Source organism: Nerophis lumbriciformis, linkage group LG02, assembly GCF_033978685.3.
Source record: "Nerophis lumbriciformis linkage group LG02, RoL_Nlum_v2.1, whole genome shotgun sequence".
Lineage (NCBI taxonomy): Eukaryota > Metazoa > Chordata > Actinopteri > Syngnathiformes > Syngnathidae > Nerophis > Nerophis lumbriciformis.
Window position 1 is genome coordinate 68,197,501 of NC_084549.2, and position 23,764 is coordinate 68,221,264.

A 23,764-nucleotide genomic window follows, 5' to 3' on the forward strand; every position below is an offset into this window, starting at 1 on the left:
AATAGTGTATGACCTTCGCTATGTGGTAGGTTCCCGCGGACATTATCTCCTTCTGTTGACTTATTTTTTTCATACGGTGTTGATGTGGAAATGGTTGCTCGGGCATTTTGTTGGTGTGGCACCGGCCGAGATGTTGACATGCAGTTTCAAGCACTCTTCATTCTCTAGCGCAGGGGTGCCCACGCTTTTCCTGCAGGCGAGCTACTTTTCAAATGACCAAGTCGAGGGGATCTACCTCATTCATATATTATTTATAGTTATTTATTTATGAAAGAGATGTTTTTGTTAACAAGTTAAAGTTGTTTAACGATAATGCAAGCTAGGGCTGGGCGATATTGCCTTTTTTTAATATCGCGATATTTTAAGGCCATATCACGATCCACGATATATTTCTCGATATTTTGCCTTAGCATTGAATGAACACTTGATGCATATAATCACAGCAGTATGATGATTCTATGTGTCTACATTAAAACATTCTTCTTCATACTGCATTAATATATGCTACTTTTAAACTTTCATGCAGAGAAGGAAATCACAACAAAAAAAATTACTATTTTGTTCATACGGTGTTGATCTGGAAATGTTTGCCTCGGCATTTTGATGGTGTGGGCGTGTGGCACCGAACGGAGATATTGACGTGAGGAGTAAGCCCTCTTCATTGTCTAGCGGGTGACTTTTCAAATGATGCTACATATTAGCAGTGTAGCCGAGTGTCCTGGGTTCACCTATACAGTGTACTTATCTAATAAAATAATAAACGGGAGACATTAGAGCAGGTTCGGTAGCCACCGCTTCTTTAATGTCAACATCACACACCTCCTTCCACAACCACACTCACCCTACGTCACAGCCCTACGGCAACAACTCTGGAGGGACAAAACTCCTATTCCTTACTAACACACTCCGGTAACTTGGGACACCCTGAACTGTTTGTTACAGCAGTAATGCTACTTTTTATAGCAACGCTTTTGCCCCACACTTGACAAATTACGGTTGTCTGTTCGACATCTTCCCAATTGAAGCCAAACCACCGCCAGACGATGGCCCCCTGCTGTTTGTTGGGGGAATTAATTATTCCTCCATTTGTTACCAGATTCGCACCTTCTTTCTCTTGTATTCGCGCTCGCACCACTCCGCTAGCATCACAGCTAACGTTAGCCATGCTGCTACCTCTCTGCTTGGGGAGGACGTATACGTATGTGACGTATGTAGAAGCTGCGCTTGCTGTCTGTGAGAAGGAGAGACTGGAAAGAGGAGGAGAGCCTGTAGTGTAATGCCCGCAGCTAAAAGCAACTGCGTGAGAACGTATACTCGATATCACGATATAGTCATTTTCTATATCGCACAGAGACAAACACGCGATATATCGCCCAGCTGTAATACAAGCATGTTTAACACATATAGATTCCTTTCTTTCATGAAGACAAGAAAATAAGTTGGTGTATTACCTGATTATGATGACTTGCATTGATTGGAATCAGACAGTGGTGATGATAACGTCCACATTTTCAAATGGAGAGAAGAAAATACCACATGAAAGTGGTTGGTTTTTGGCATCTTATTTGTCCAGCTTCCTTGCTCGTTTTTACACTCTTTACAATAAATATATTGTGACGGCAAGCTCCGTGCCTTGCTAGCTTGTGCACGTCAGCTTTCGGATACTCTTATTTTGTTTGCGCAGGCAGGATGAAGCAGCGCTTTTATTGTGAAGATAGGAACTGTGCAGTCGGTCTTTAGAGTTTTGACGGCAGGTACGGTGTGAGAGTCTGTTGAAATAAAAAGTGTTCCTCAACTAATTTTTTCTTAATCTCACAAGACCCTCGAGTGCCGTGAATGTCAATAAAGTGACGTATATTTTTAGGTCTATTTTTATTTATTTATCCCTGGCTGGCGAGCACATCCTCCGCGATCGACGTAATGGGCACCCTTGCTCTCGCGGGTGACATTTCAAATGGTGCTACAAATTAGCAGTGTTGCTACTTTTTGTAGCAACGCTTTTGCCGCATACTTGTAAAACATCTTCCCACTTGAAGCCAAACCACCGCCAGACGATGGACCCCGTGCTGTTTTTCTTGGGAATTAATTCTTCCTTCATTTGTTAGCAGATTCGCACCACCTCGTATTGCCACTACGCTAGCATCACAGCTAACGTTACCATGTCGCTACCTGTCTGCTCCGCGATAGCGTATGACGTTGCACACTTGACAGTGTGTGACATATGTAAGAAGGTGCGCTTGGTTTATGTCTCTGTGAGAAGTAGAGACAACAGAGTGAGAAACGCCTGTAGTGTAATGCTCGCAGCTAAAAGCAACTGCGTGAGAACGTATACTCCCATATCACGATATAGTCATTTTCTATATCGCACAGAGACAAACCCGCGATATATCGAGTATATTCCATATATCGCCCAGCCCTAAAGTCAACCTTAATTCGCTTTCCGGAAAGCGGGGCAATATTACTCATTAAAGTGCGAAAAAAAGGCCTCTAATGGCTTTAAAGAGTGTTGAATACGACTTATAGAGCAGTGTTTCTCAACCTTTTCTGAGCCCAGGCACATTTTTTTCCATTGAAAAAAAGCAGAGGCACACCACCAGCAGAAAACATTAAAAAAATGAAACTCAGCAGACGATATTGACAGTAAAAAGTTGTTGTCGTAATTGTTGGATATGACTTTAAACCATAACCAAGCATGCCTCAGTATAGCTCTTGTCTCATAGTAGGTGTACTGTCACATCGTGACATATTTAGACTTTTATGGTGTCTTCCTGTGTAGTGTTTCAGTTGTCTTGCGCTACTATTTTTGGGGGCTTTTCTTGTTTTGTTGGTATTTTCCTGTAGCAGTTTCGTGTCCTCGAACAGGATTCCCCGCACCTGCTTTGTTTTTACAATCAAGACTCAGTATCCTTCTTTGTGGGGACATTGTTGATTGTCATGTACGGATGTACTTTGTGGACGCCATCTGCTCCACACGCTGAATCAATCAATGTTTACTTATATAGCCCTAAATCACAAGTGTCTCAAAGGGCTACACAAGCCACAACGACATCAGATCCCACATCAGGGCAAGAAAAAACTCAACCCAATGGGACAACAATGAGAAACCTTGGAGGGGACCGCAGATTTAACCCAATTAGGTGAAATGACATAATCTCCCACGGCACACCAGACAATTGGTTGCTATAGAGGCATCTAAAATTCATTCATTTACAATTGGTAACAAAAAAGACAACAAAACAAACAAACTGGGGTAAAATAATAACTGCATATTAAGATGTCCAAAATTAATGTGCAATTTTTGTTAGCAGTCTTTTATATTTTGATATTTACCTAAAATACTATAATATTGTAAAATGATAATTGTATTTGAAAGAGTTATGTGCATTATAATTACATTAGTGTTTCACTTGGCCACAGTTAATGTAAACTACTGAACATTATTCTTGTCTAATGCTTACTACAATTTTTTTGAATCAATGACCATTAAATTATTTTAAGTTGTATAAGTTAGATTTGCTGACGTCTGCTTAAACACTGTAACCTTCGGGGGGTTACCCACATATGTGGTCCTCTCCAAGGTTTCTCATAGTCATTCACATCCACGTCCCACTGGGGTGAGTTTTTCCTTGCCCTTATGTGGGCTCTGTACCGAGGATGTCGTTGTGGCTTGTGCAGGCCTTTGAGACACTTGTGATTTAGGGCTATATAAATAAACATTGATTGAATGATTGATTGAACCTTCACATGAACATTTTCACCAACTTCTTTGCATTAAATCTTTGCAGGTTGAGCCTTCGGATACCATCGAAAATGTCAAGACCAAAATTCAGGACAAAGAAGGCAAGTTTGTTCTAAATTTCCTATTTACTGACTTCTCTGCATGTCGGCTCTCACATTCTACAGTTAAAAGTTTAAATGCTAGCTGGTGCATGTTTACATGTAGTGTTCATGAGCAGTTTGTTTATTCACATACTCCTCTGGAGTATGTGAACGTAACCACTGCTTCTGTGCAGGAATTCCTCCTGACCAGCAGAGGTTGATCTTCGCTGGGAAGCAGCTGGAAGATGGACGCACTTTGTCAGACTACAACATCCAGAAGGTGAAGAAACTATCTCCATATAGGTTTCATATTGGTCCATATCGATAATTATTGACGCAATTTCCGGGCTATAGAGCGCACCGGTATTCCAGCCATACTCTCCAAAGTTTGTTTGACAAAAGTTTCCATATAAAATACACTTCATTCATTAACTGTTACAAAAAAGATCAGTTGAAATAATACATAATGTTGGATATAAAGAACATACGAACCCTCTATTTATTGAATCAAAAATACTGAAATTCCACAACATATTGAATTTGCAAACAACTAAAATTATACACAAAGCAAACTATAACTTGCTACCCAAGAATATACAACAATTCTTCTCAAAAAAAAGAGAAATATAATCTTAGAGAAAAATGTAATTTAAAACATTTGTACGCACGTACAACACTTAAGACCTTCAGTATATCAGTATGTGGAATTAAATGATGGAATGGATTAAGCAAAGCAATCAATGTACTAATATGATCCACTTCAAGAAACTCTTCAAACTTAAAGTGTTTACAAAGTACAAAGAAGAACCATGATAAATAAATGATAAATGGGTTGTACTTGTATAGCGCTTTTCTACCTTCAAGGTACTCAAAGCGCTTTGACACTACTTCCACATTTACCCATTCACACACACATTCACACACTGATGGAGGGAGCTGCCATGCAAGGCGCTACCAGCACCCATCAGGAGCAAGGGTGAAGTGTCTTGCTCAGGACACAACGGACATGACGAGGTTGGTACTAGGTGGGGATTGAACAAGCGACCCTCGGGTCGCGCACGGCCACTCTTCCACTGCGCCACGCCGTCCCATGATAAACATTCTGAATTTACTTTATCCATACATTCATTTTCAGAATAATCTTACTCTAATATGAAATATAACTTACCTCACCCAGTATTATTTATTTATTTTTATTGTGATTACTTATGGAGTATATTGTGAATAGATTGAGAACAGGAAGTGAACACAAGTTTTAGCAACTGTTATGTAAAAGAAAAAAGGTAGGATTAAATAAACTCTGCTTCTTCCTACTCCTTTTCGAACATGTTGAAAAGAGAAACTGGAAACTGTGATGCATCATGTTGTATGCATGCATGTTCCAAATAAACTCATATTAGCCGCAGATATGTCGTGAAATGAGTCGTTTGTAATTGTTTATTTACATACCTTAATTGTGTCCAAACAGTGTCTGTAACACGGCAGTAAAACGGTTAATTAAACAAAACAGAAGTCATGGTCATGGACCCCACGAGCTGACTCTGCAATCAGCTAAACAGACTCACTAACTCCACGGTGATGTTTTGCTGAATTTACCGAGGAATTTGTGAAAGTGAAACAATACAAAAAGAATGCCATTGTAAGTTAATAATACTAACACTCGTAAATGTGTTGGCACATTAGCTAATGCTAAGGACGCTAGCTTGATTCCATACAAATATGCATGCAAACACTCCTACAGACATCACACATGGGACGTTTTAGTAAGTAAGAATTGTTTTGGTTATATTGTAAAACTTACAAATGTTGCTTGGAATGATGAATGAAGAATCCATGCGAGTAGAAACGCTATGGACGACCAGAAGACGTTGAAAGTCTAAACAGAAGGACAATGCAGTACCTGCTGTGAGAAAACTTGTCCAAAGGATGGCGCCATTGCACAAACAATAACAAATTTTCTGTGTTTTTGTTTTCTTACCAAGAAAAATCCATAATTTGCCGCATGGTTTCAAAACACATGGTGCTACGGACATCACAAATAGGACTGTTTTAGTAAGTAAGAATTGTTTTAGTTATGTTGTAAAACTTATAAACGTTGCTTGGCGTGAAGAGTCCATACGAGTAAAACTGCTATGGATGGCTAGAAGATGGAACAGCGCTTCTACTTCCGGTTGAAAGCTTTAAATGGAAGGACACTGCAGTGAGTGAACTCCTCCAAAAGAAGTTATTTTAAACTATTGACGAAGAAAAATTCCATAAATGAGCCACACTGTTTTATAAGCTGCAGGGTTCAAAGTGTTGGAAAAAGAATTGATGGTATTTAACGCCGTGTTATTTGCCCCCCAGGAGTCGACCCTCCACTTGGTGCTGAGGCTGAGAGGCGGGGCCAAGAAGAGGAAGAAGAAGTCCTACACCACGCCCAAGAAGAACAAGCACAAGAGGAAGAAGGTCAAGCTTGCCGTGCTCAAATATTACAAGGTACTCACTTTTCTCACTCCCAGGATGTTGTGCTCGCCTCTCACTCATCTCACCCTCCTCTCCCCAGGTGGACGAAAACGGTAAAATCCACCGCCTGAGACGCGAGTGTCCCGCCGACGAGTGCGGCGCCGGCGTGTTCATGGCGAGCCACTTTGACCGCCATTACTGCGGCAAGTGTTGTCTGACTTACTGCTTCAACAAGCCAGAGGACAAGTAAGATGGACTGACTGTTGGGAATAAAGACAAATGTTTCTCATTTCACACCTCATGACTCCTTTGTCCTCACACCTGCTGAAATATATTCATCACATACTCACATGGCGGAACAAAAGTAGTTCCCAACAAGATATCAATTTACTTTTGTTGTAGCTGAGATAGGCTCCAGCGACCCCAAAAGGGAATAAGCGGTAGAAAATGGATGGATGGATGTTTCTAACGAGAACCATCTCAAATAACTAAAGTATTAAAGTCCTGGTATCGATAGATATCAGTATCGATGTGCACATCAACATCCAATGAATCACTTGTGATTGACACTCATCACAATATTACTGTCAAGTCAAAGTTGGACAGAAATGTTACATTTATGTAATAGTAAGGTGTACCTCGAATGCAGCTGGGATAGGCTCCAGCACCCCTGTGATTCAGAGGGTAGAGAAGTACTTTGCTTTGAACAAAACTTTTTACTGACATGTTAGCATTTTAGCTCAGCAATTTTAGTGCTCAAAGCTGACTTTTTGTGTTGGATATTTAAATTGTAGTTCACAAGTTGTCAATTACAATCCAACTAAGTGCAATATAATGTAATAAAGGGTTTAAAATGAGCTCAATGGGCTTAAAATAAGCTTGACAATTTTCTAATTTACCTAACACAATCTTTTAACATGTAAAGTGCTTTTTAAAGTTGACAACTTAGAAAATGGATGGAACTTATTGCTATCTTGATAGTCACATGACCCTCCTAAATATTCCATAAGTTGTATTTTTAAGTACTGACAACTCTCCAGTATTTAGTCCCTGTAGTCATAGAGATGGAATAAAAAGTATATTGGTAGTTGATGTGTAATATTGCAGTAGCCAGCAGGGGTCGCTGAGAGCAAACAATCTCGTTTCGTGGAACTTTATTTTGGGGCTGCTGGAATATTTGGTGGCTTTTGTTCAGAGAATAAAAAAAAAAAGTAGAGTAAAATGTGCAGTTTGAGTACTAAAAATAATATTTACTTGGAATTGTTACAATGGACAAAGTGGATACACGTGAACACAAGCAGATGAAGTACAAAACATTTTACATACCACAATATTTCTATACTTCTTGCATATTTCCAAGAGAAAAACACCAAAAAAAAAAAAGGTCACTCGGGCAGAAAAACATTCTGAACTTCAGTTTAGCGCAACCAAATAAATGTAAAAAGATGATTTGTTGGTTCAAATGTGGCTTGTAACTGCTGAACATCCTTGGCAACTGAAGAATAAATCTCAATAAAAACATTTACAAAGTCTGATTGGACGTATGAAGCTCAGTGGGAGGAGCCAAAGCTAAGAGAAGACATTTTTATTTCCTGTTGAGGTGTTTGTTATAAATAAAGTTCTAACAATCCAGTCAGCCCCGCCCACTGAGGGTTGTCTCCACCAATGAGATTCTTTCGGACAAGCAAAGAGGACGGTGGACGTCTCCATGGCGACCGCATCCAAGATGACGAGGAAGAGGAAAATCCGAACTGAACTTGTCTTGAAAAGTTTTAGGGGGCGGGGGAAAGGAGGCGGGGCTTTAAAAAGTGTCACCATTGTCATGCGGAGGCCCCGCCTCCTCCTTCCCGCGGAGACAGGACGTCGTCGCCCGCTTGGCTTTCACAGAAAGCGTCACTCCGGGGAAAAGACGTGCGTCCTCGTCATGACCCGAGGCGCCGTCTTTGGTTGGAAGGTCAGATCTTGATGTCCTGAGACTCCACCATCTTGGCCAGCGTCTTCTTCACGCGCAGGATGGTGAGGCGGGAGGCGGGGCTGTGAGCCCAGCACTCGCACATCAGCTTCAACATGGCGCGCAGACACTGCACACACACACACACACACACACACAGAGAGGGAGAGAGTTAGGACACAAAACAGTGAGTGTGTGTCACCAGAGGGGGCGCCGTGTCACCTCATCACTGTTCCAGCGGTTTGACACGGTGGGTCGCAGTCCCTTCACACACACCACCTCTAACATGTCCTCATACGACGGCTCACACGGCACCATGTCGAAATACGGCAGCTGGTAGTCCTCCACCATCCCTACACACACACACACACACACACACACACACACACACACACACACACACACACACACACACACACACACACACACACACACACACACACACACACACACACACACACACACACACAGGTTATCATATGGAATGGGGAGCAAGTTTTTGGTCATGACTTGTGGGGACCACCCTTTCTACAGGTTGTGAAGGCATAAAAAAAAATGGTGTAAAATGTCCACTGCCCAGTTAGCTCATACACGTCTTTAAATCTCTGAATTGATGAAGTAATGTGCTGATCATTCTTACTGGGGACCCTGGGGAAAAAGACTTAATATGGTTCATGGGGACCACATTTAAATCATTTTGCGTAATTCACACACATTTTTACGTGACTACTGAGGACCATTAAAAAAAAAGAAAAAAAAAAAAGTTCAAATTAAATATATTAAAAATCACTTAGGCATCTTCAGAATGGATCTGACTATCATTTAAAAAGGTTTCCCTTTAGGGGACCTATTTTTTTGTCCCCATACCATCAGAGGTCCCCTAAAGGTGACTGTAAACAGAGCCATGTCCCCATTGCGCACGCACGCACGCACGCACGCACGCACGCACGCACGCACGCACGCACGCACGCACGCACGCACGCACGCACGCACGCACGCACGCACGCACGCACGCACGCACGCACGCACGCACGCACGCACGCACGCACGCACGCACGCACGCACGCACGCACGCACGCACGCACGCACGCACGCACGCACGCACGCACGCACGCACGCACGCACGCACACACACACACACACACACACACACACACACACACACACACACACAACGTTGCAGTGACACAGTTGAGCCTGCAGGTGGAGCAGTTGAATGACATCATATAGTCAAACATTAGTGGTGACATGCAGCTGAGATAGGCCCCCCCCCCCACAACCCTAAAAGGGACAAGCGGTAGAAAATGGATGGATGGATGGATGTTGTGGAGGGGGTTTAATCACGTGACTCTCCTTGGGTCATGTGACTCACATTCCAAATCTCAAATTGACAACGGAGCTTTTGTAGTACTACACAAATAGTTGTGGTAATACACATATAGTTGAAGTACATATACAGTTGCAGTAGTACATATATAGTAATAGTACATGTAATCATAGTAGTGCTTAAAGTTGTAGTTGTAGTAGTAGATGTTAAGTTGTAATAGTACACATAGTTGCAGTAGTACATGTTAAGTTGTAGTAGTACATATATAGTTGCAGTAGTACATGTTAAGTTGTAGTAGTACATGCAGTATATAGTTGTAGTAATACAGATATAATTGTAGTAGTACATGTATAGTTGCAGTAGTACATGTTAAGTTGTAATAGTACATATGTAGTTGCAGAAGTACATCGAGTTACAGTATAACTTTAAGGTCTAGTAGTACATATTAACTAGTAGTAGTACCTCCAGTGACGCAGAGTCGTGTGTAAGTAGTAGTAGTATAGATAGTAGTAGTAGTAGTAGTATAGATAGTAGTAGTAGTAGTAGTAGTACTAGTATAGATAGTAGTAGTAGTAGTAGTAGTAGTATAGATAGTAGTAGTAGTAGTATAGATAGTAGTAGTAGTAGTATAGATAGTAGTAGTAGTAGTAGTATAGATAGTAGTAGTAGTAGTATAGATAGTAGTAGTAGTAGTAGTAGTAGTAGTATAGATAGTAGTAGTAGTAGTAGTAGTATAGATAGTAGTAGTAGAGATAGTAGTAGTAGTAGTAGTAGTAGTAGTATAGATAGTAGTAGTAGTAGTAGTAGTATAGATAGTAGTAGTAGTAGTATAGATAGTAGTAGTAGTAGTAGTAGTATAGATAGTAGTAGTAGTAGTATAGATAGTAGTAGTAGTAGTAGTATAGATAGTAGTAGTAGTAGTAGTAGTAGTAGTAGTAGTAGTAGTAGTATAGATAGTAGTAGTAGTAGTAGTAGTAGTAGTAGTAGTATAGATAGTAGTAGTAGTAGTATAGATAGTAGTAGTAGTAGTAGTATAGATAGTAGTAGTAGTAGTAGTAGTAGTAGTAGTAGTATAGATAGTAGTAGTAGTAGTAGTATAGATAGTAGTAGTAGTAGTATAGATAGTAGTAGTAGTAGTAGTAGTAGTAGTAGTAGTAGTAGTAGTAGTAGTAGTAGTAGTAGTAGTACCTCCAGTGACACAGCGTCGTGTCATCTCCCAGACGACCAGAGCGTAACTGTACATGTCAGCCATGATGTAAGCCTGGAACTGGTTCTTCTTCAGGCTCTCATCCAGAACCTCTGGTGCCATGTAGCGCCTGGTACCCACTCGGGTACTCAGTGGCACGTCCACCTCACTCGTGTCGCTATGGAAACACACACACACACACACCCGTCACCTCACCGCCACTCTGACACTGACTCTGTGTGTGTGTGTGTGTGTGTGTGTCTGTGTGTGTGTGTGTGTGTGTGTGTGTGTGTGTGTGTCTGAGTGTGAGTGTGAGTATGTGTGAGTGATTGAGTGAATGAATGAAATGAGTGTGTGACAGTGTGAGTGTGTGATTGAGTGACAGTGTTAGTGAATGAGAGTGAGTGAATGAATGAGTGAGTACATGAGAGTGAGTGAGTGTGTGAATGAATGAATGAATGAGGAGCATGTAAGTGTATATGAGTGAGTGAGTTTGAACCTGTTGAACTTGACGGCGAGGCCGAGGTCGGCGATGCAGCAGGCGCCGTTCTTCTTGATGAGGATGTTCTTGCTCTTGAGGTCTCGGTGGGCGATGGCGGGCTTGCCCTGCGTGCCGTAGATCTCCGTGTGCAGGTGGCACAGGCCGCAGGCGGTGGAGTACGCCAACCTCAGCAGCGTGTGCGTGTCCAGCGTGGTCGTCCTCAGGTAGTCGTACAGAGAGCCGTTCTCGTGGTAATCCGTGATGAGGAACAGCTGCGTGAAGGCGCCCGTGCCCTTGATGTCGGCCGCGATGAAGCCTGTCGGTGATGGAGTCATCATCATCATCATCATCATCATCTGTGACGTCATCATCACCACCAGTGATGTCATCATCATCATCACCACCAGTGACGTCATCATCATAGATGTCATCATTATCATCGTCATCAGTGATGTCGTTATCATCATTAGTGACATAATCAGTGATGTCGTCCACAAAAGTGAGGTCGTCATCATCAGTGGTGTCATCATGAGTGATGTCAAAATCACCAGTAACAATATCATTAGTGACGTCATCATAATCAGTGATGTCAACATCACATGACCAGTAACAATTATCATTAGTGATGATATCATCATCACCAGTGACATCATCATCATCACCACCAGTGACGTCATCATCATATATGTCATCATCATCATTAGTGATGTCGTCATCTAGTAATGTCATCAGTGATGTCGTTATCATCATTAGTGACATAATCAGTGATGTCGTCCACAAAAGTGAGGTCGTCATCATCAGTGGTGTCATCATAATGAGTGATGTCAAAATCACCAGAAACGATATCATTAGTGACGTCATCATAATCAGTGATGTCAACATCACATGACCAGTAACAATTATCATTAGTGATGATATCATCATCACCAGTGACATCATCATCATCACCACCAGTGACGTCATCATCATATATGTCATCATCATCATTAGTGATGTCGTCATCTAGTAATGTCATCAGTGATGTCGTTATCATCATTAGTGACATAATCAGTGATGTCGTCCACAAAAGTGAGGTCGTCATCATCAGTGGTGTCATCATAATGAGTGATGTCAAAATCACCAGAAACGATATCATTAGTGACGTCATCATAATCAGTGATGTCAACATCACATGACCAGTAACAATTATCATTAGTGACGATATCATCATCACCAGTGACATCATCATCATCACCACCAGTGACATCATCATCATATATGTCATCATCATCATTAGTGATGTCGTCATCTAGTAATGTCATCAGTGATGTCGTTATCATCATTAGTGACATAATCAGTGATGTCATTATCATCATTAGTGACATAATCAGTGATGTCGTCCACAAAAGTGAGGTCGTCATCAGTGGTGTTATCATCATCATAGATGTCATCATTATCATCAGTGATGTCGTCATCTAGTAATGTCATCATTGACATAGTCATCAGTGATGTCGTTATCATCATTAGTGACATAATCAGTGATGTCATTATCATCATTAGTGACATAATCAGTGATGTCGTCCACAAAAGTGAGGTCGTCATCAGTGGTGTCATCATCATCATCATCAGTGGTGTCATCATCATCATCATCATCATCAGTGATGTCGTCATTATCATCAGTGATGTCGTCATCTAGTAATGTCATCATTGACATAGTCATCAGTGATGTCGTTATCATCATTAGTGACATAATCAGTGATGTCATTATCATCATTAGTGACATAATCAGTGATGTCGTCCACAAAAGTGAGGTCGTCATCAGTGGTGTCATCATCATCATCATCATCAGTGATGTCGTCATTATCATCAGTGATGTCGTCATCTAGTAATGTCATCATTGACATAGTCATCAGTGATGTTGTTATCATCATTAGTGACATAATCAGTGAGGTCGTCATCAGTGGTGTCATCATCATCAGTGATGTCGTCATCTAGTAATGTCATCATTGACATAGTCATCAGTGATGTCGTTATCATCATTAGTGACATAATCAGTGATGTCATTATCATCATTAGTGACATAATCAGTGATGTCGTCCACAAAAGTGAGGTCGTCATCAGTGGTGTCATCATCATCATAGATGCCATCATTATCATCAGTGATGTCGTCATCTAGTAATGTCATCATTGACATAGTAATCAGTGATGTCGTTATCATCATTAGTGACGTAATCAGTGATGTTGTCCACAAAAGTGAGGTCGTCATCAGTGATGTCATCATCATCACCACCACCTGTGACGTCATCATCATAGATGTCATCATCATCAGTGATGTCGTCATCTAGCAATGTCATCATTGACATAGTCATCAGTGATGTCATTATCATCGTTAGTGACATAACCAGTGATGTCATTATCATCATTAGTGACATAATCAGTGATGTCGTCCACAAGTGAGGTCGTCATCATCAGTGGTGTTATCATAATCAGTGATGTGAACATCACCAGTAACGATATCATTAGTGACGTCATCATCAGTGATGTCAACATCACATGACCAGTAACAACATCATTAGTGACGCCATCATCAGTGACGATATCATCATCATGAGTGACGACATCATCATCACCACCAGTGACGTCATCATTGTCATCAGTGATGTCGTCATCTAGTGATGTCATCTAGTAATGTCATCATTGACAGTCATCAGTGATGCCGTTATCATCATTAGTGTCATAATCAGTGATGTCGTCCACAAAAGTGAGGTCGTCATCATCATCAGTGATGTCAAAATCACCAGTAACAATATCATTAGTGACGTCATCATAATCAGTGATGTCAACATCACATGACCAGTAACAATATCATTAGTGACATCATCATGAGTGACGATATCATCATCATGAGTGACGATACCATCTTCATGAGTGACGATATCATCATCACGAGTGACGATATCCTCATCATGAGCGACGATATCATCATCAGTGACGATATCATCATCATGAGTGATGATATCATCATCGTCAGTGACGATATCATCATCCTCAGTGATGATATCATGCGTGGATGCTGATTCCCTGTATAGTTAATAGTTGATGAGCAGAGGATGTGAGTTACCAAGGATGTTGTCGTGTCTCATCAGGACCGTCTGGTAGATTTCGGTCTCTCTGAACCAGCTGGCCTCCTCGCGGGTGAAGAAGACTTTGACCGCCACCTTCTCTCCCCTCCATCGGCCCAGCCACACCTCGCCGTAGCGACCTTTCCCGATCTGACGCACCATCTGGATCTGCTTGGCGATGGTACGCTGAACCTGGTGGCCGGGGCAGGAGTCACGTTGTCACGTCGCCGTCAAACCACACGTCAACATGGCTGGCAAAAGTGGTGCGGTGTCGTGTTCCTACCAGCAGGGGGAGCCCAGAGCCGCTGCCAGAGCTCTGTGATTGGTGGATGAGGTCTTTGAGGGACTCCCCGGCTGGGATGAACACTTCCTGTTCCACGTCTTTGTGATAGCACTGACGCTCGCTCTGCCACTTGTACCTGACACACACACACACAGTTAAAGGTGTGTCACGGTTGCCATGGTGACGCTGAGGCGTTACCTGTAGTAACAGACCACGGTGACACAGATGAGCGTGCAGCAGCACACCGTCATGGAGACCAGGAAGGCCAACCAGTGGGGGCTGCCTTCTGCAAACAAGATGGTTAGTTTCCATTAAGATACTTTGTCAATAAGTACACTGTGTAGTACTGTCCCCGATACACACTTACTGATACGATGTTAATATCATTTAGCTTCTTCATAATGAAATGCAAACACTTGATGGAGAATTATCAGCACATGAAATATATCTTTCTCTATTTCTCCATCATTCTAAATGAATTCATTGTGACGTATTCTGGCTTGTATGCACTCCTGCTTCAAACCAGGTGTCACTTTTGGACTGGTAGCTCCTCCCCTTTCCACTTAAATAGCAAGTGTAAGTACCAGAAGGCGCCTGCGGGGGCAGTGTGGGCTGCAGGTCTCGATTGCAGAAGTCCGTGTTGCAGCACTCGATGGTCCTCCTGGTCTGAGCGTTGGGAGAGTCCTGTCCATCAAACACACAAATGTATCGGCATGATCAATCCTGTCTTGCTGTGTGTGTGTGTGTGTGTGTGTGTGTGTGTGTGTGTGTGTGTGTGTGTGTGTGTGTGTGTGTGTGTGTGTGTGTGTACCTTGCACTGGAAGTGTGAGCCTTCGTACTTCATGCAGCCCGAGGTGAGGATGGGCTCGCCGTGCTCGTCCTCCTCGATGATGGCGAAACACTGACCGTTGGTTCTGCGGAACAAGAGCGATTGAATTTACTTCCGCCTTCTGAAACGCTTGAAGAGCGGAAGTGCTTTTTTCCTGCGCTTTGAACCCTGTGGCGTATAAAACGATGCGGCTAATCATGGATTTTTCTTCGCTATAAAAACAAAAGAACACCGAAAATTTGTGTTATTGTTTGTGCAATGGCGCCATCCTTTGGACGAGTTTTCTCACAGCATATACTGCATTGTCCTTCTGTTTAAACTGAGCTTTCAACGTCTTCTAGTCGTCCATAGCGTTTCTACTCGTATGGATTCTTTATTCTTCACTGCAAGCAACATTTATAAGTTTTACAATATAACTAAAACAATTCTTACTTACTAAAGCGTCCCATGTGTGATGTCTGTAGGACAGTTTTCATGCATATTTGTATGTGCTATCGTAATGTAATGAAACCAGCATCATTAGCATTAGCTAATATGTTAACAGGTATACGAGCGTCTGTGTTAGTATTATTAACTTACAATGGCATTCTTTTTGTATTGTTTCAGTTTCACAAATTCCTCAGTAAATGCACCAAAACGTGGAGGTATTGAGTCTGTTGGAGAGCTAGCTTTCGCAGCTAGTGGGTCCACGACAATGACTTCTGTTTTGTTTGATCAGCTGTTTTACTGCCGTGTTACATACAATTAAGGTATGTAAATAAACATTGACTAATTATTTCTGTGTAAATAACTCATTTTCACAACGTATTTATTAGGGGTGTAACGGTACACAAAAATTTCGGTTCGGTACGTACCTCGGTTGAGAGGTCACGGTTCGGTTCATTTTCGATACAGTAAGAAAACAACAAAATGTACATTTTTGGGTTATTTATTTACCAAATTTGTTTCTTAGTGGAATATTTGATGTGAAGTAATGGGAACCTTGGATAGGTCAATAATTCATAATAACATTGATTTTGATTCAATATTATGTTTTGAGCAATGACAGTTTGAAAGAAAAAAAAAAACAGCTTTGTTTTATTAGTCAACATTGCAACTTTTTCTAAATTACATTTAACCTTAAAGCTTTCTTATTTCACTTTTGCTATGTTTTTGTTTATTTTAATAGTATTTTTAGAATGTGCCGTGGGCCTTTAAAACATTAGCTGTGGGCCGCAAATGGCCTCCGGGGCACACTTTTGACACCCCTGCTATAGATAATAAAAAATTAAATGGGATAAATCTATGGATAAAAAGCAGAGCCTGGCGACGCATGCGCGTTTATCATAACTCTCTCTCTCTCTGTCTCTGCCCCTCCCTTACCAATGCTGCTGTTTGTTTTGTTCTTAACCCCTTCTTAACCCTGAACGTACATTGAAAATACACGCAACCCTAACTCAAAATGCCGGACATTTGAAGCATTTAAGAAACTCCGCCCTGACAGCTTCACAAAAGAGGACATGTCCGGTGAAAAGAGGACGTATGGTCAGTCTATCGTAGCCTGTTAGCTGCTAGCATGCCGTGTGTTGTGTCTCGGTGTGCATTGTTTACACAACGTGCGTTACGCTACTTAATATGTCCGTGTGGAAACTCGTTCGGTACACCTCTGAACCGAACCCCCCGTACCGAAACGGTTCGATACAAATACACGTACCGTTACACCCCTAGTATATATCCACAGTTTAGTTTAGTTTATGCAAACATGCTGACATGTAAGGACATTTAGCTATGTTCTTACTTCAAAAGAAAGCTATTAGAATTGTAAATTATGCGGATTGTCATGACCATACCAATGCTCTGTTTATTAAATCAAAAACATTAAAACCGCACGATCTTGTTGACCTCAACACTGCTATTGTGACGTACAAAGCTCATAAGCACATGCTGCCTGGGTGTCTACAGGAGAGGTTCAAACCTAGGGAGAGTCCCTATGACCTCAGAGGCTCAGCTGTCTTTCAGAAAGCAAACATAAGAAGGAGCTTAAAAAGTAGCTGTGTTTCTGTCAGGGGGGTTCACCTGTGGAACAGCTTGGATGATTCCTTAAAATGTTCCACTTCCATTCACACATTTAAAAAACACTTTAAAGGGGAACATTTTTACCAGACCTATGTAAGCGTCAATATATACCTTGATGTTGCAGAAAAAAGACCATATATTGTTTTAACCGATTTCCGAACTCTAAATGGGTGAATTTTGGCGAATTAAACGCCTTTTTATTATTCGCTCTCGGAGCGATGACGTCACAGCAATCCGCCATTTTTTCACTTTCGTCGGTGTGTTGTCGGAGGGTGTAACAACACGAACAGGGACGGATTCAAGTTGCACCAGTGGCCCAAAGATGCGAAAGTGGCAAGAAATTGGACGAAATTTGTTCAAAATACGAGGGTGTGGGGACAGCCGACGAAAATGGTCAGTCGTTTGTTCCGCACACTTTACCGACGAAAGCTATGCTACGACAGAGATGGCAAGAATGTGTGGATATCCTGCGACACTCAAAGCAGATGCTGACATCAACTCCAAAACTGGACGGATCAGCTTTCAGGAAAAGAGAGCGGATGAGGGTATGTCTACAGAATATATTAATTGATGAAAACTTAAATAAATAAATGATAAATGGGTTGTACTTGTATAGCGCTTTTCTACCTTCAAGGTACTCAAAGCGCTTTGACACTACTTCCACATTTACCCATTCACACACACATTCACACACTGATGGAGGGAGCTGCCATGCAAGGCGCTAACCAGCACCCATCAGGAGCAAGGGTGAAGTGTCTTGCTCAGGACACAACGGACATGACGAGGTGGGGATTGAACCAGGGACCCTCGGGTCGCGCACGGCCATTCTTCCACTGCGCCACGCCGTCCCGATATTCATTACTCGCGGTTTTACGTAAATCATTATACATAAACTGTGTTTACCAATAATTTAGCTTAAAAACTTTTTTTTTTTCAATCATTCGAGTACATTCGGGTAGTCTTGTGTAGTATTTTGTGTCTATTTAGGTATAGATATTAACCTGAGTGCTGAAATCGTGGAAAGATATATGTTCTTAGCGCGCCTGAAATGGGCTGTCTGCACTCTCAAAGTGCATGTTGTTGCCAAATGTATTTCATATGCTGTAAACCTAGTTCATAGTTGTTAGTTTCCTTTAATGCCAAACAAACACATACCAATCGTTGGTTAGAAGGCGATCACCGAATTCGTCCTCGCTTTCTCCCGTGTCGCTGGCTGTCGTGTCGTTTTCGTCAGGTTTCGCTTGCATACGGTTCAAACCGATATGGCTCAATAGCTTCAGTTTCTTCTTCAATTTCGTTTTCGCTACCTGCCTCCACACTACAACCATCCGTTTCAATACATGCGTAATCTGTTGAATCGCTTAAGCCGCTGAAATCCGAGTCTGAATCCGAGCTAATGTCGCTATACCTTGCTGTTCTATCCGCCATGTTTGTTTGTATTGGCATCACTGTGTGACGTCACAGGAAAATGGACGGGTGTATATAACGATGGTTAAAATCAGGCACTTTGAAGCTTTTTTTTAGGGATATTGCGTATTGGGTAAAATTTTGAAAAAAACTTCCAAAAATAACATAAGCCACTGGGAACTGATTTTTAATGGCTTTAACCCTTCTGAAATTGTGATAATGTTCCCCTTTAAGACCAATGTCTTGGAAAAATATATCACTCTTGAATCAACAGAGTAGTTAATACTATGATCAATGTTAATTACAAACTAAATGTGGAATATAAATACAGTATTTTTCGGACTATAAGTCGCAGTTTTTTTCATAGTTTGGCCGGTTGTACTTAGGAGCGACTTAAGTGTTAACACATTACCGTAAAATATCAAATAATATTATTGATCTCATTCACGTAAGAGACTAGACGTGTAAGATTTCATGGGATTTAGCGATTAGGAGTGACAGATTGTTTGGTAAACGTATAGCATGTTATATATATTATAGTTATTTGAATGACTCTTACCATAATATGTTACGTTAACATACCAGTTGGTTATTTATGCCTCATATAACGTACATTAATTCAGCCATCAATTCACTATTCTTTATTTATTTTAAATTGCCTTTCAAATGTCTATTCTTGGTGTTGGCTTTTATCAAATACATTTCCCCAAAAATGCGACTTATTATTTGCGACTTATATATGTTTTTTTTCTTCTTTATTATGCATTTTCGGCCAGTGCGACTTATGCTCCGGAGCGACTTATACTCCGAACAATACGGTAATTATGGAAGTATAATTGTTTGTACCGTATTTTTCGGACTATAAGTCGCAGTTTTTTTTCATAGTTTGGCCGTGCTCCAGTGCGACTTATATATGTTTTTTCCCTTCTTTATTATGCACTTTCGGCTGGTGTGACTTATACTCCGGTGCGACTTGTACTCCGAAAAATACGGTATATAGTATATAATTGGTACAAAGGTTTAACTAACACATGTACAAGGATATTTCACATGTTTTTACTGTGTATATAATTGAACAGTGTTTATGTTGTGTACAAAGTGTATTTATAATATGCTGTGCAAAGGAAATGTCATCATTTTTGGAAGCTCATCCTGTATTTGACATTGTTTATAGGGTTAGGCGCAATAAGTGTTCAACTTCAGCCTAAACCCTTTGAGTCTGCAACATTTTCAATTTATGAATGTACAACTGTTTGTTTATGTAAAACTGTTTGTTTATTTTGTTGACCACTGACCAAAGAAATAATAAACTAAACTAAACTATATCCACAGCTTAGTCTGGTGCAGGTAATATAGAGATTTCTTTATGGGTGTGGTTTATTTCCCGGTGCGCTCTATAGTCCGAGAAATATGGTAGTATATTATGTATATATTGGTATATATGTTTGATTTTTTATCGCTATATTAGTCTATTTATACCTGCATTGTCCTTTCCATCCTTACACTTTCCATCATTGTAACTGAGCTACTGTGTTGAACAATTTCCCTTGTGGATCATTAAAGTTTGTCTAAGTCTAGTCGTTGGGACTCACTGGCACGTGTTGTTGGTGGCGTCTTCAGGACAGTGTCCAGAGCAGTAGCAGCTGAGGAAACGGGCGGCGTCCTCGGGCGCGATGGTGGAATCCTCGCCGGGCCGCCGGATCTCCGGCTTCACGCCCGTGCCCTGAAGGACGTGGTCGGGATTCTGACCTGCGGCTGGAAAGAGAAACATAAGGTGCGGTCAGCAGCAGACTGACATGGTAAGACATGTGACACATCCTACTCCAAATACCCAGAAGAAGGAGTCTTCCTCCTCCATCTTTCTTATCTCATTCCTGCGTTCTGTCTTCTGCATTCCATCCTCACAGCAACAACATGCTGACATGTAAGGACATGTACTCACGCACAACACACACACACTTTCAGCTGCCTGGTCGGCATAGCAACGTGCACACACACTAAAAACTAACATTTTTCATCATCTTTACAAATATGATGAAAAATGTTAGTTTTACCTTTAATGTTATTCATGTGTCTCCAAAGTGTACAATAAAATATGTTAATGAGCACTTTTATGACATGTTTTACTTGTTTTAACTCCATCGTGTGTGCACACTACGGTGGAAAGAAAGTGTGTGTGTGTTTGGAAAAGGCTGCAGTGTGTGTGTGTGTGCGCGCTTGATTGAGCGCCAGTCAGAGCGGAGACTGAGGTCTGGCATGGAGCACGCTGGGTAATCACACTCTTAAAGGCACAGTGTCGTGTTTATTCACGTGAAGAACAACTTGCTGAGTGAAAATGTATGAAATGAAATGTAAAACATATTTGTTGTTAATCAAATTGTGCTGCACATTGATGAGAATAAATATTCAGTTAATACAATTTAAAATATTAAATCAAACTACTTTGAAGACTACAAAAATAACAATTGTTGTCAGTTCTTGCTTCCTAAAATGTTCTTTCTTTCTTTAGTTTATTTCGAACATGAACACACTTACATCATAATACATCACACAATTTCATATCATTTCATTTTACATCATGCCCGAAAAGGAGTAGGAAGAAGCAAAGCTTATTTAATCCTACCCCTTTCCCACTTCAAAGCATTTACAAATATATAGAATCATTTACTGACCTTTTTATATAATAAAATAACATCTATGAATTAGTATACAACAGTTTTGTAATATGTAATTAATTAATTAATTAATTCAGTCATTATTAACATACTGAGATGAAGAATATCTTATTTTCAATAAGGTTGAAAGTATTTCTCATAATTCTTCTTCTTTGTACTCTGTAAGCACTATTATTTTGAACAACCTCTTAAACTGGATCATATCAGTACAATTTTTTTACTTCTTTACTTATTAATCCATTCCATCATTTAATTCCACATACTGATATGCTAAAAGTTCTAAGTGTTGTACGTGCATATAAATGTTTTAAATTATTTTTTTCCTCTAAGGTTATATTTCTCCTCTTTAGTTGAGAAGAATTGTTGTACATTCTTTGGTAGCAGGTTATAGTTTGCTTTGTACATCATTTTAGCTGTTTGCAATTTTACCAAATCACCGAACTTTAATATTTTTGACTTAATAAATAAAGGGTTTGTATGTTCTCTATATCCAACATTATGTATTATTCTAACTGATCTTTTTTGTAACACGGTTAGCGAATGTAGCGCACATTTGTAGTTATTTCCCCATATTTCTGCACAATAACTCAGATATGGTAACACTAGAGAATATGTAGTGATTTTTGGCCCAGGACATATTTTGCTTTATTCATTATTGAAATGTTTTTTTGCCACCTTATGTTGTATGTTTTGTTTATGAGATTTCAAAAATTAAACTTAACCATGAAAATATGATGATTTAACCTCTTAAGGCCCAAGCTGTTTGTTTACATGCTTTTTTAATTTCTCTTTGCTATTTGGGCTTATTGGACCCTAATTAGAATAAAAACTAAGAATCATCTTTTGATATGATGTACTTAGTCCATAAGTACACAGACGTGTACTTCATGTTTAGTGACATGCTAATTCTTATTTTTTTTTCAAAATTCCCTTGTATGTTATACTCTTCTGACATCACCAGATGGCAGTATAAGTGCCCACATAAGCGGCCATAAGACCCTAATTCAGTAGTGTACACAATTTGGGAAATAAGAGCTAAAAGGTGCTGTCCATGCATGTGGCCACTAAACCTTTAGAGGTTTTAAAGGGGAACTGCACTCACTATTCATATACTCTGAAAAATGTGGACCAATCCACAAGTCACATGACCCACGGGAAGTTACATTATTCACATCCTCTGCAGGCCATGAAAAGACCACTCATTTATTTTGATGCATTTATTATTCCATCATACAGTATTTACACGATATCTACATTATGTTTTATGTTATTTATTCTGTTATTTTGTAGAATGACTGTAATGTGTTAGGTGTCAACATATTTACATAAATGTATTTAATAATGAATTATAATTAATAATTATATGGTAAAATCCTGTTACATGAATAAGTCAGCTTCAGCTTAGGAACTTATGCTCATGCACATAATCATGTTTCATCAAACATAAATTAACGTTGTTGCCCTAGGGTAAACTGGATAACACATGGCACAGACAAATCCTAACCTATTGTTACTATAACAATCTACAAGGTTAATATAGGTTGCTTCTCTTTCTTCCCCTCCATTTTTCTGCATTCTTTTGTATCTCTAGCTATCATTACGTATATGTATTGTTGCATTTGAACAACTGTATTGTTGATAATAGAGGTAAATTATTAGTATTGTTAATTATCAATAGCGCTATTTCTATTGGTATTTGTATTGATCCATTTGTAGTGTAATAATGCTCAGTCATTTCTGTATTATTATTTATTTCGCTAACTGCTTCTTTGCTATCACTTTTACCAATTATATTTGTACATATCCTATTTGCTGATGTTGCTCTATTGTTGTTGTTGTTGTTATTGTTGTGTTTGCTGCTGTTTTTGTCTCTCTGTCTTATCCCCCTCTTGTCCCCACAATTTCCCCCTCTGTCTTCCTTTTTTTCTCTTTCTATCCCCTCCTGCTCCAGCCCGGATGAAAATTATAATATAAATACATTTAATAAAGTCAAATACAAATAAGGCAACAAGAGAAGTATCCCACACTTCTCTTTTGTGAAGTAAATCTGAACAGCCGATATGGGCATCTACCGTATTTTTCGGAGTATAAGTCGCACCGGCCGAAAATGCATAATAATAAAAAAATTAAAAATAAACATATATAAGTCGCACTGGAGTATAAGTCGCATTTTTTGGGTAAATTTATTTGATAAAACCCAACAGC

At 40.2% G+C, this 23,764-nt stretch overlaps 2 protein-coding genes across 3 annotated transcripts in view; one reads left to right on the forward strand and one right to left on the reverse strand.

Annotated features, from left to right (window-relative positions):
* Positions 1-6,560, forward strand: part of rps27a (ribosomal protein S27a) — a 7,986-nt gene extending 1,426 nt beyond the window's left edge. Inside the window, exons 3-6 of the mRNA XM_061967907.2 lie at positions 3,786-3,840; positions 4,014-4,099; positions 6,166-6,297; positions 6,365-6,560. Coding sequence (XP_061823891.1) covers positions 3,786-3,840; positions 4,014-4,099; positions 6,166-6,297; positions 6,365-6,514 — 423 coding nt within the window. The 3' untranslated portion in view covers positions 6,515-6,560. The remainder of the gene's footprint in view (positions 1-3,785; positions 3,841-4,013; positions 4,100-6,165; positions 6,298-6,364) is intronic.
* Positions 6,561-7,405: 845 nt separating this feature from the next.
* LOC133611165 (bone morphogenetic protein receptor type-1A-like) overlaps positions 7,406-23,764 on the reverse strand; it is an 83,762-nt gene continuing 67,403 nt past the window's right edge. Inside the window, exons 1-11 of one of the 2 annotated variants that reach the window (XM_061967897.1) lie at positions 20,716-20,767; positions 20,477-20,639; positions 15,405-15,507; positions 15,178-15,277; positions 14,792-14,879; positions 14,594-14,729; positions 14,310-14,502; positions 11,228-11,525; positions 10,731-10,906; positions 8,438-8,568; positions 7,406-8,345 (exon numbers count right to left, since the gene is read on the reverse strand). In XM_061967897.1, the coding sequence (XP_061823881.1) occupies positions 8,220-8,345; positions 8,438-8,568; positions 10,731-10,906; positions 11,228-11,525; positions 14,310-14,502; positions 14,594-14,729; positions 14,792-14,879; positions 15,178-15,277; positions 15,405-15,437 (1,281 nt within the window). In that variant the 5' untranslated portion in view covers positions 15,438-15,507; positions 20,477-20,639; positions 20,716-20,767 and the 3' untranslated portion in view covers positions 7,406-8,219. Of the gene's footprint in view, positions 8,346-8,437; positions 8,569-10,730; positions 10,907-11,227; positions 11,526-14,309; positions 14,503-14,593; positions 14,730-14,791; positions 14,880-15,177; positions 15,278-15,404; positions 15,508-20,476; positions 20,640-20,715; positions 20,768-23,764 lie in introns of those variants that run through there. The other variant, XM_061967896.2, reaches the window with a different exon arrangement.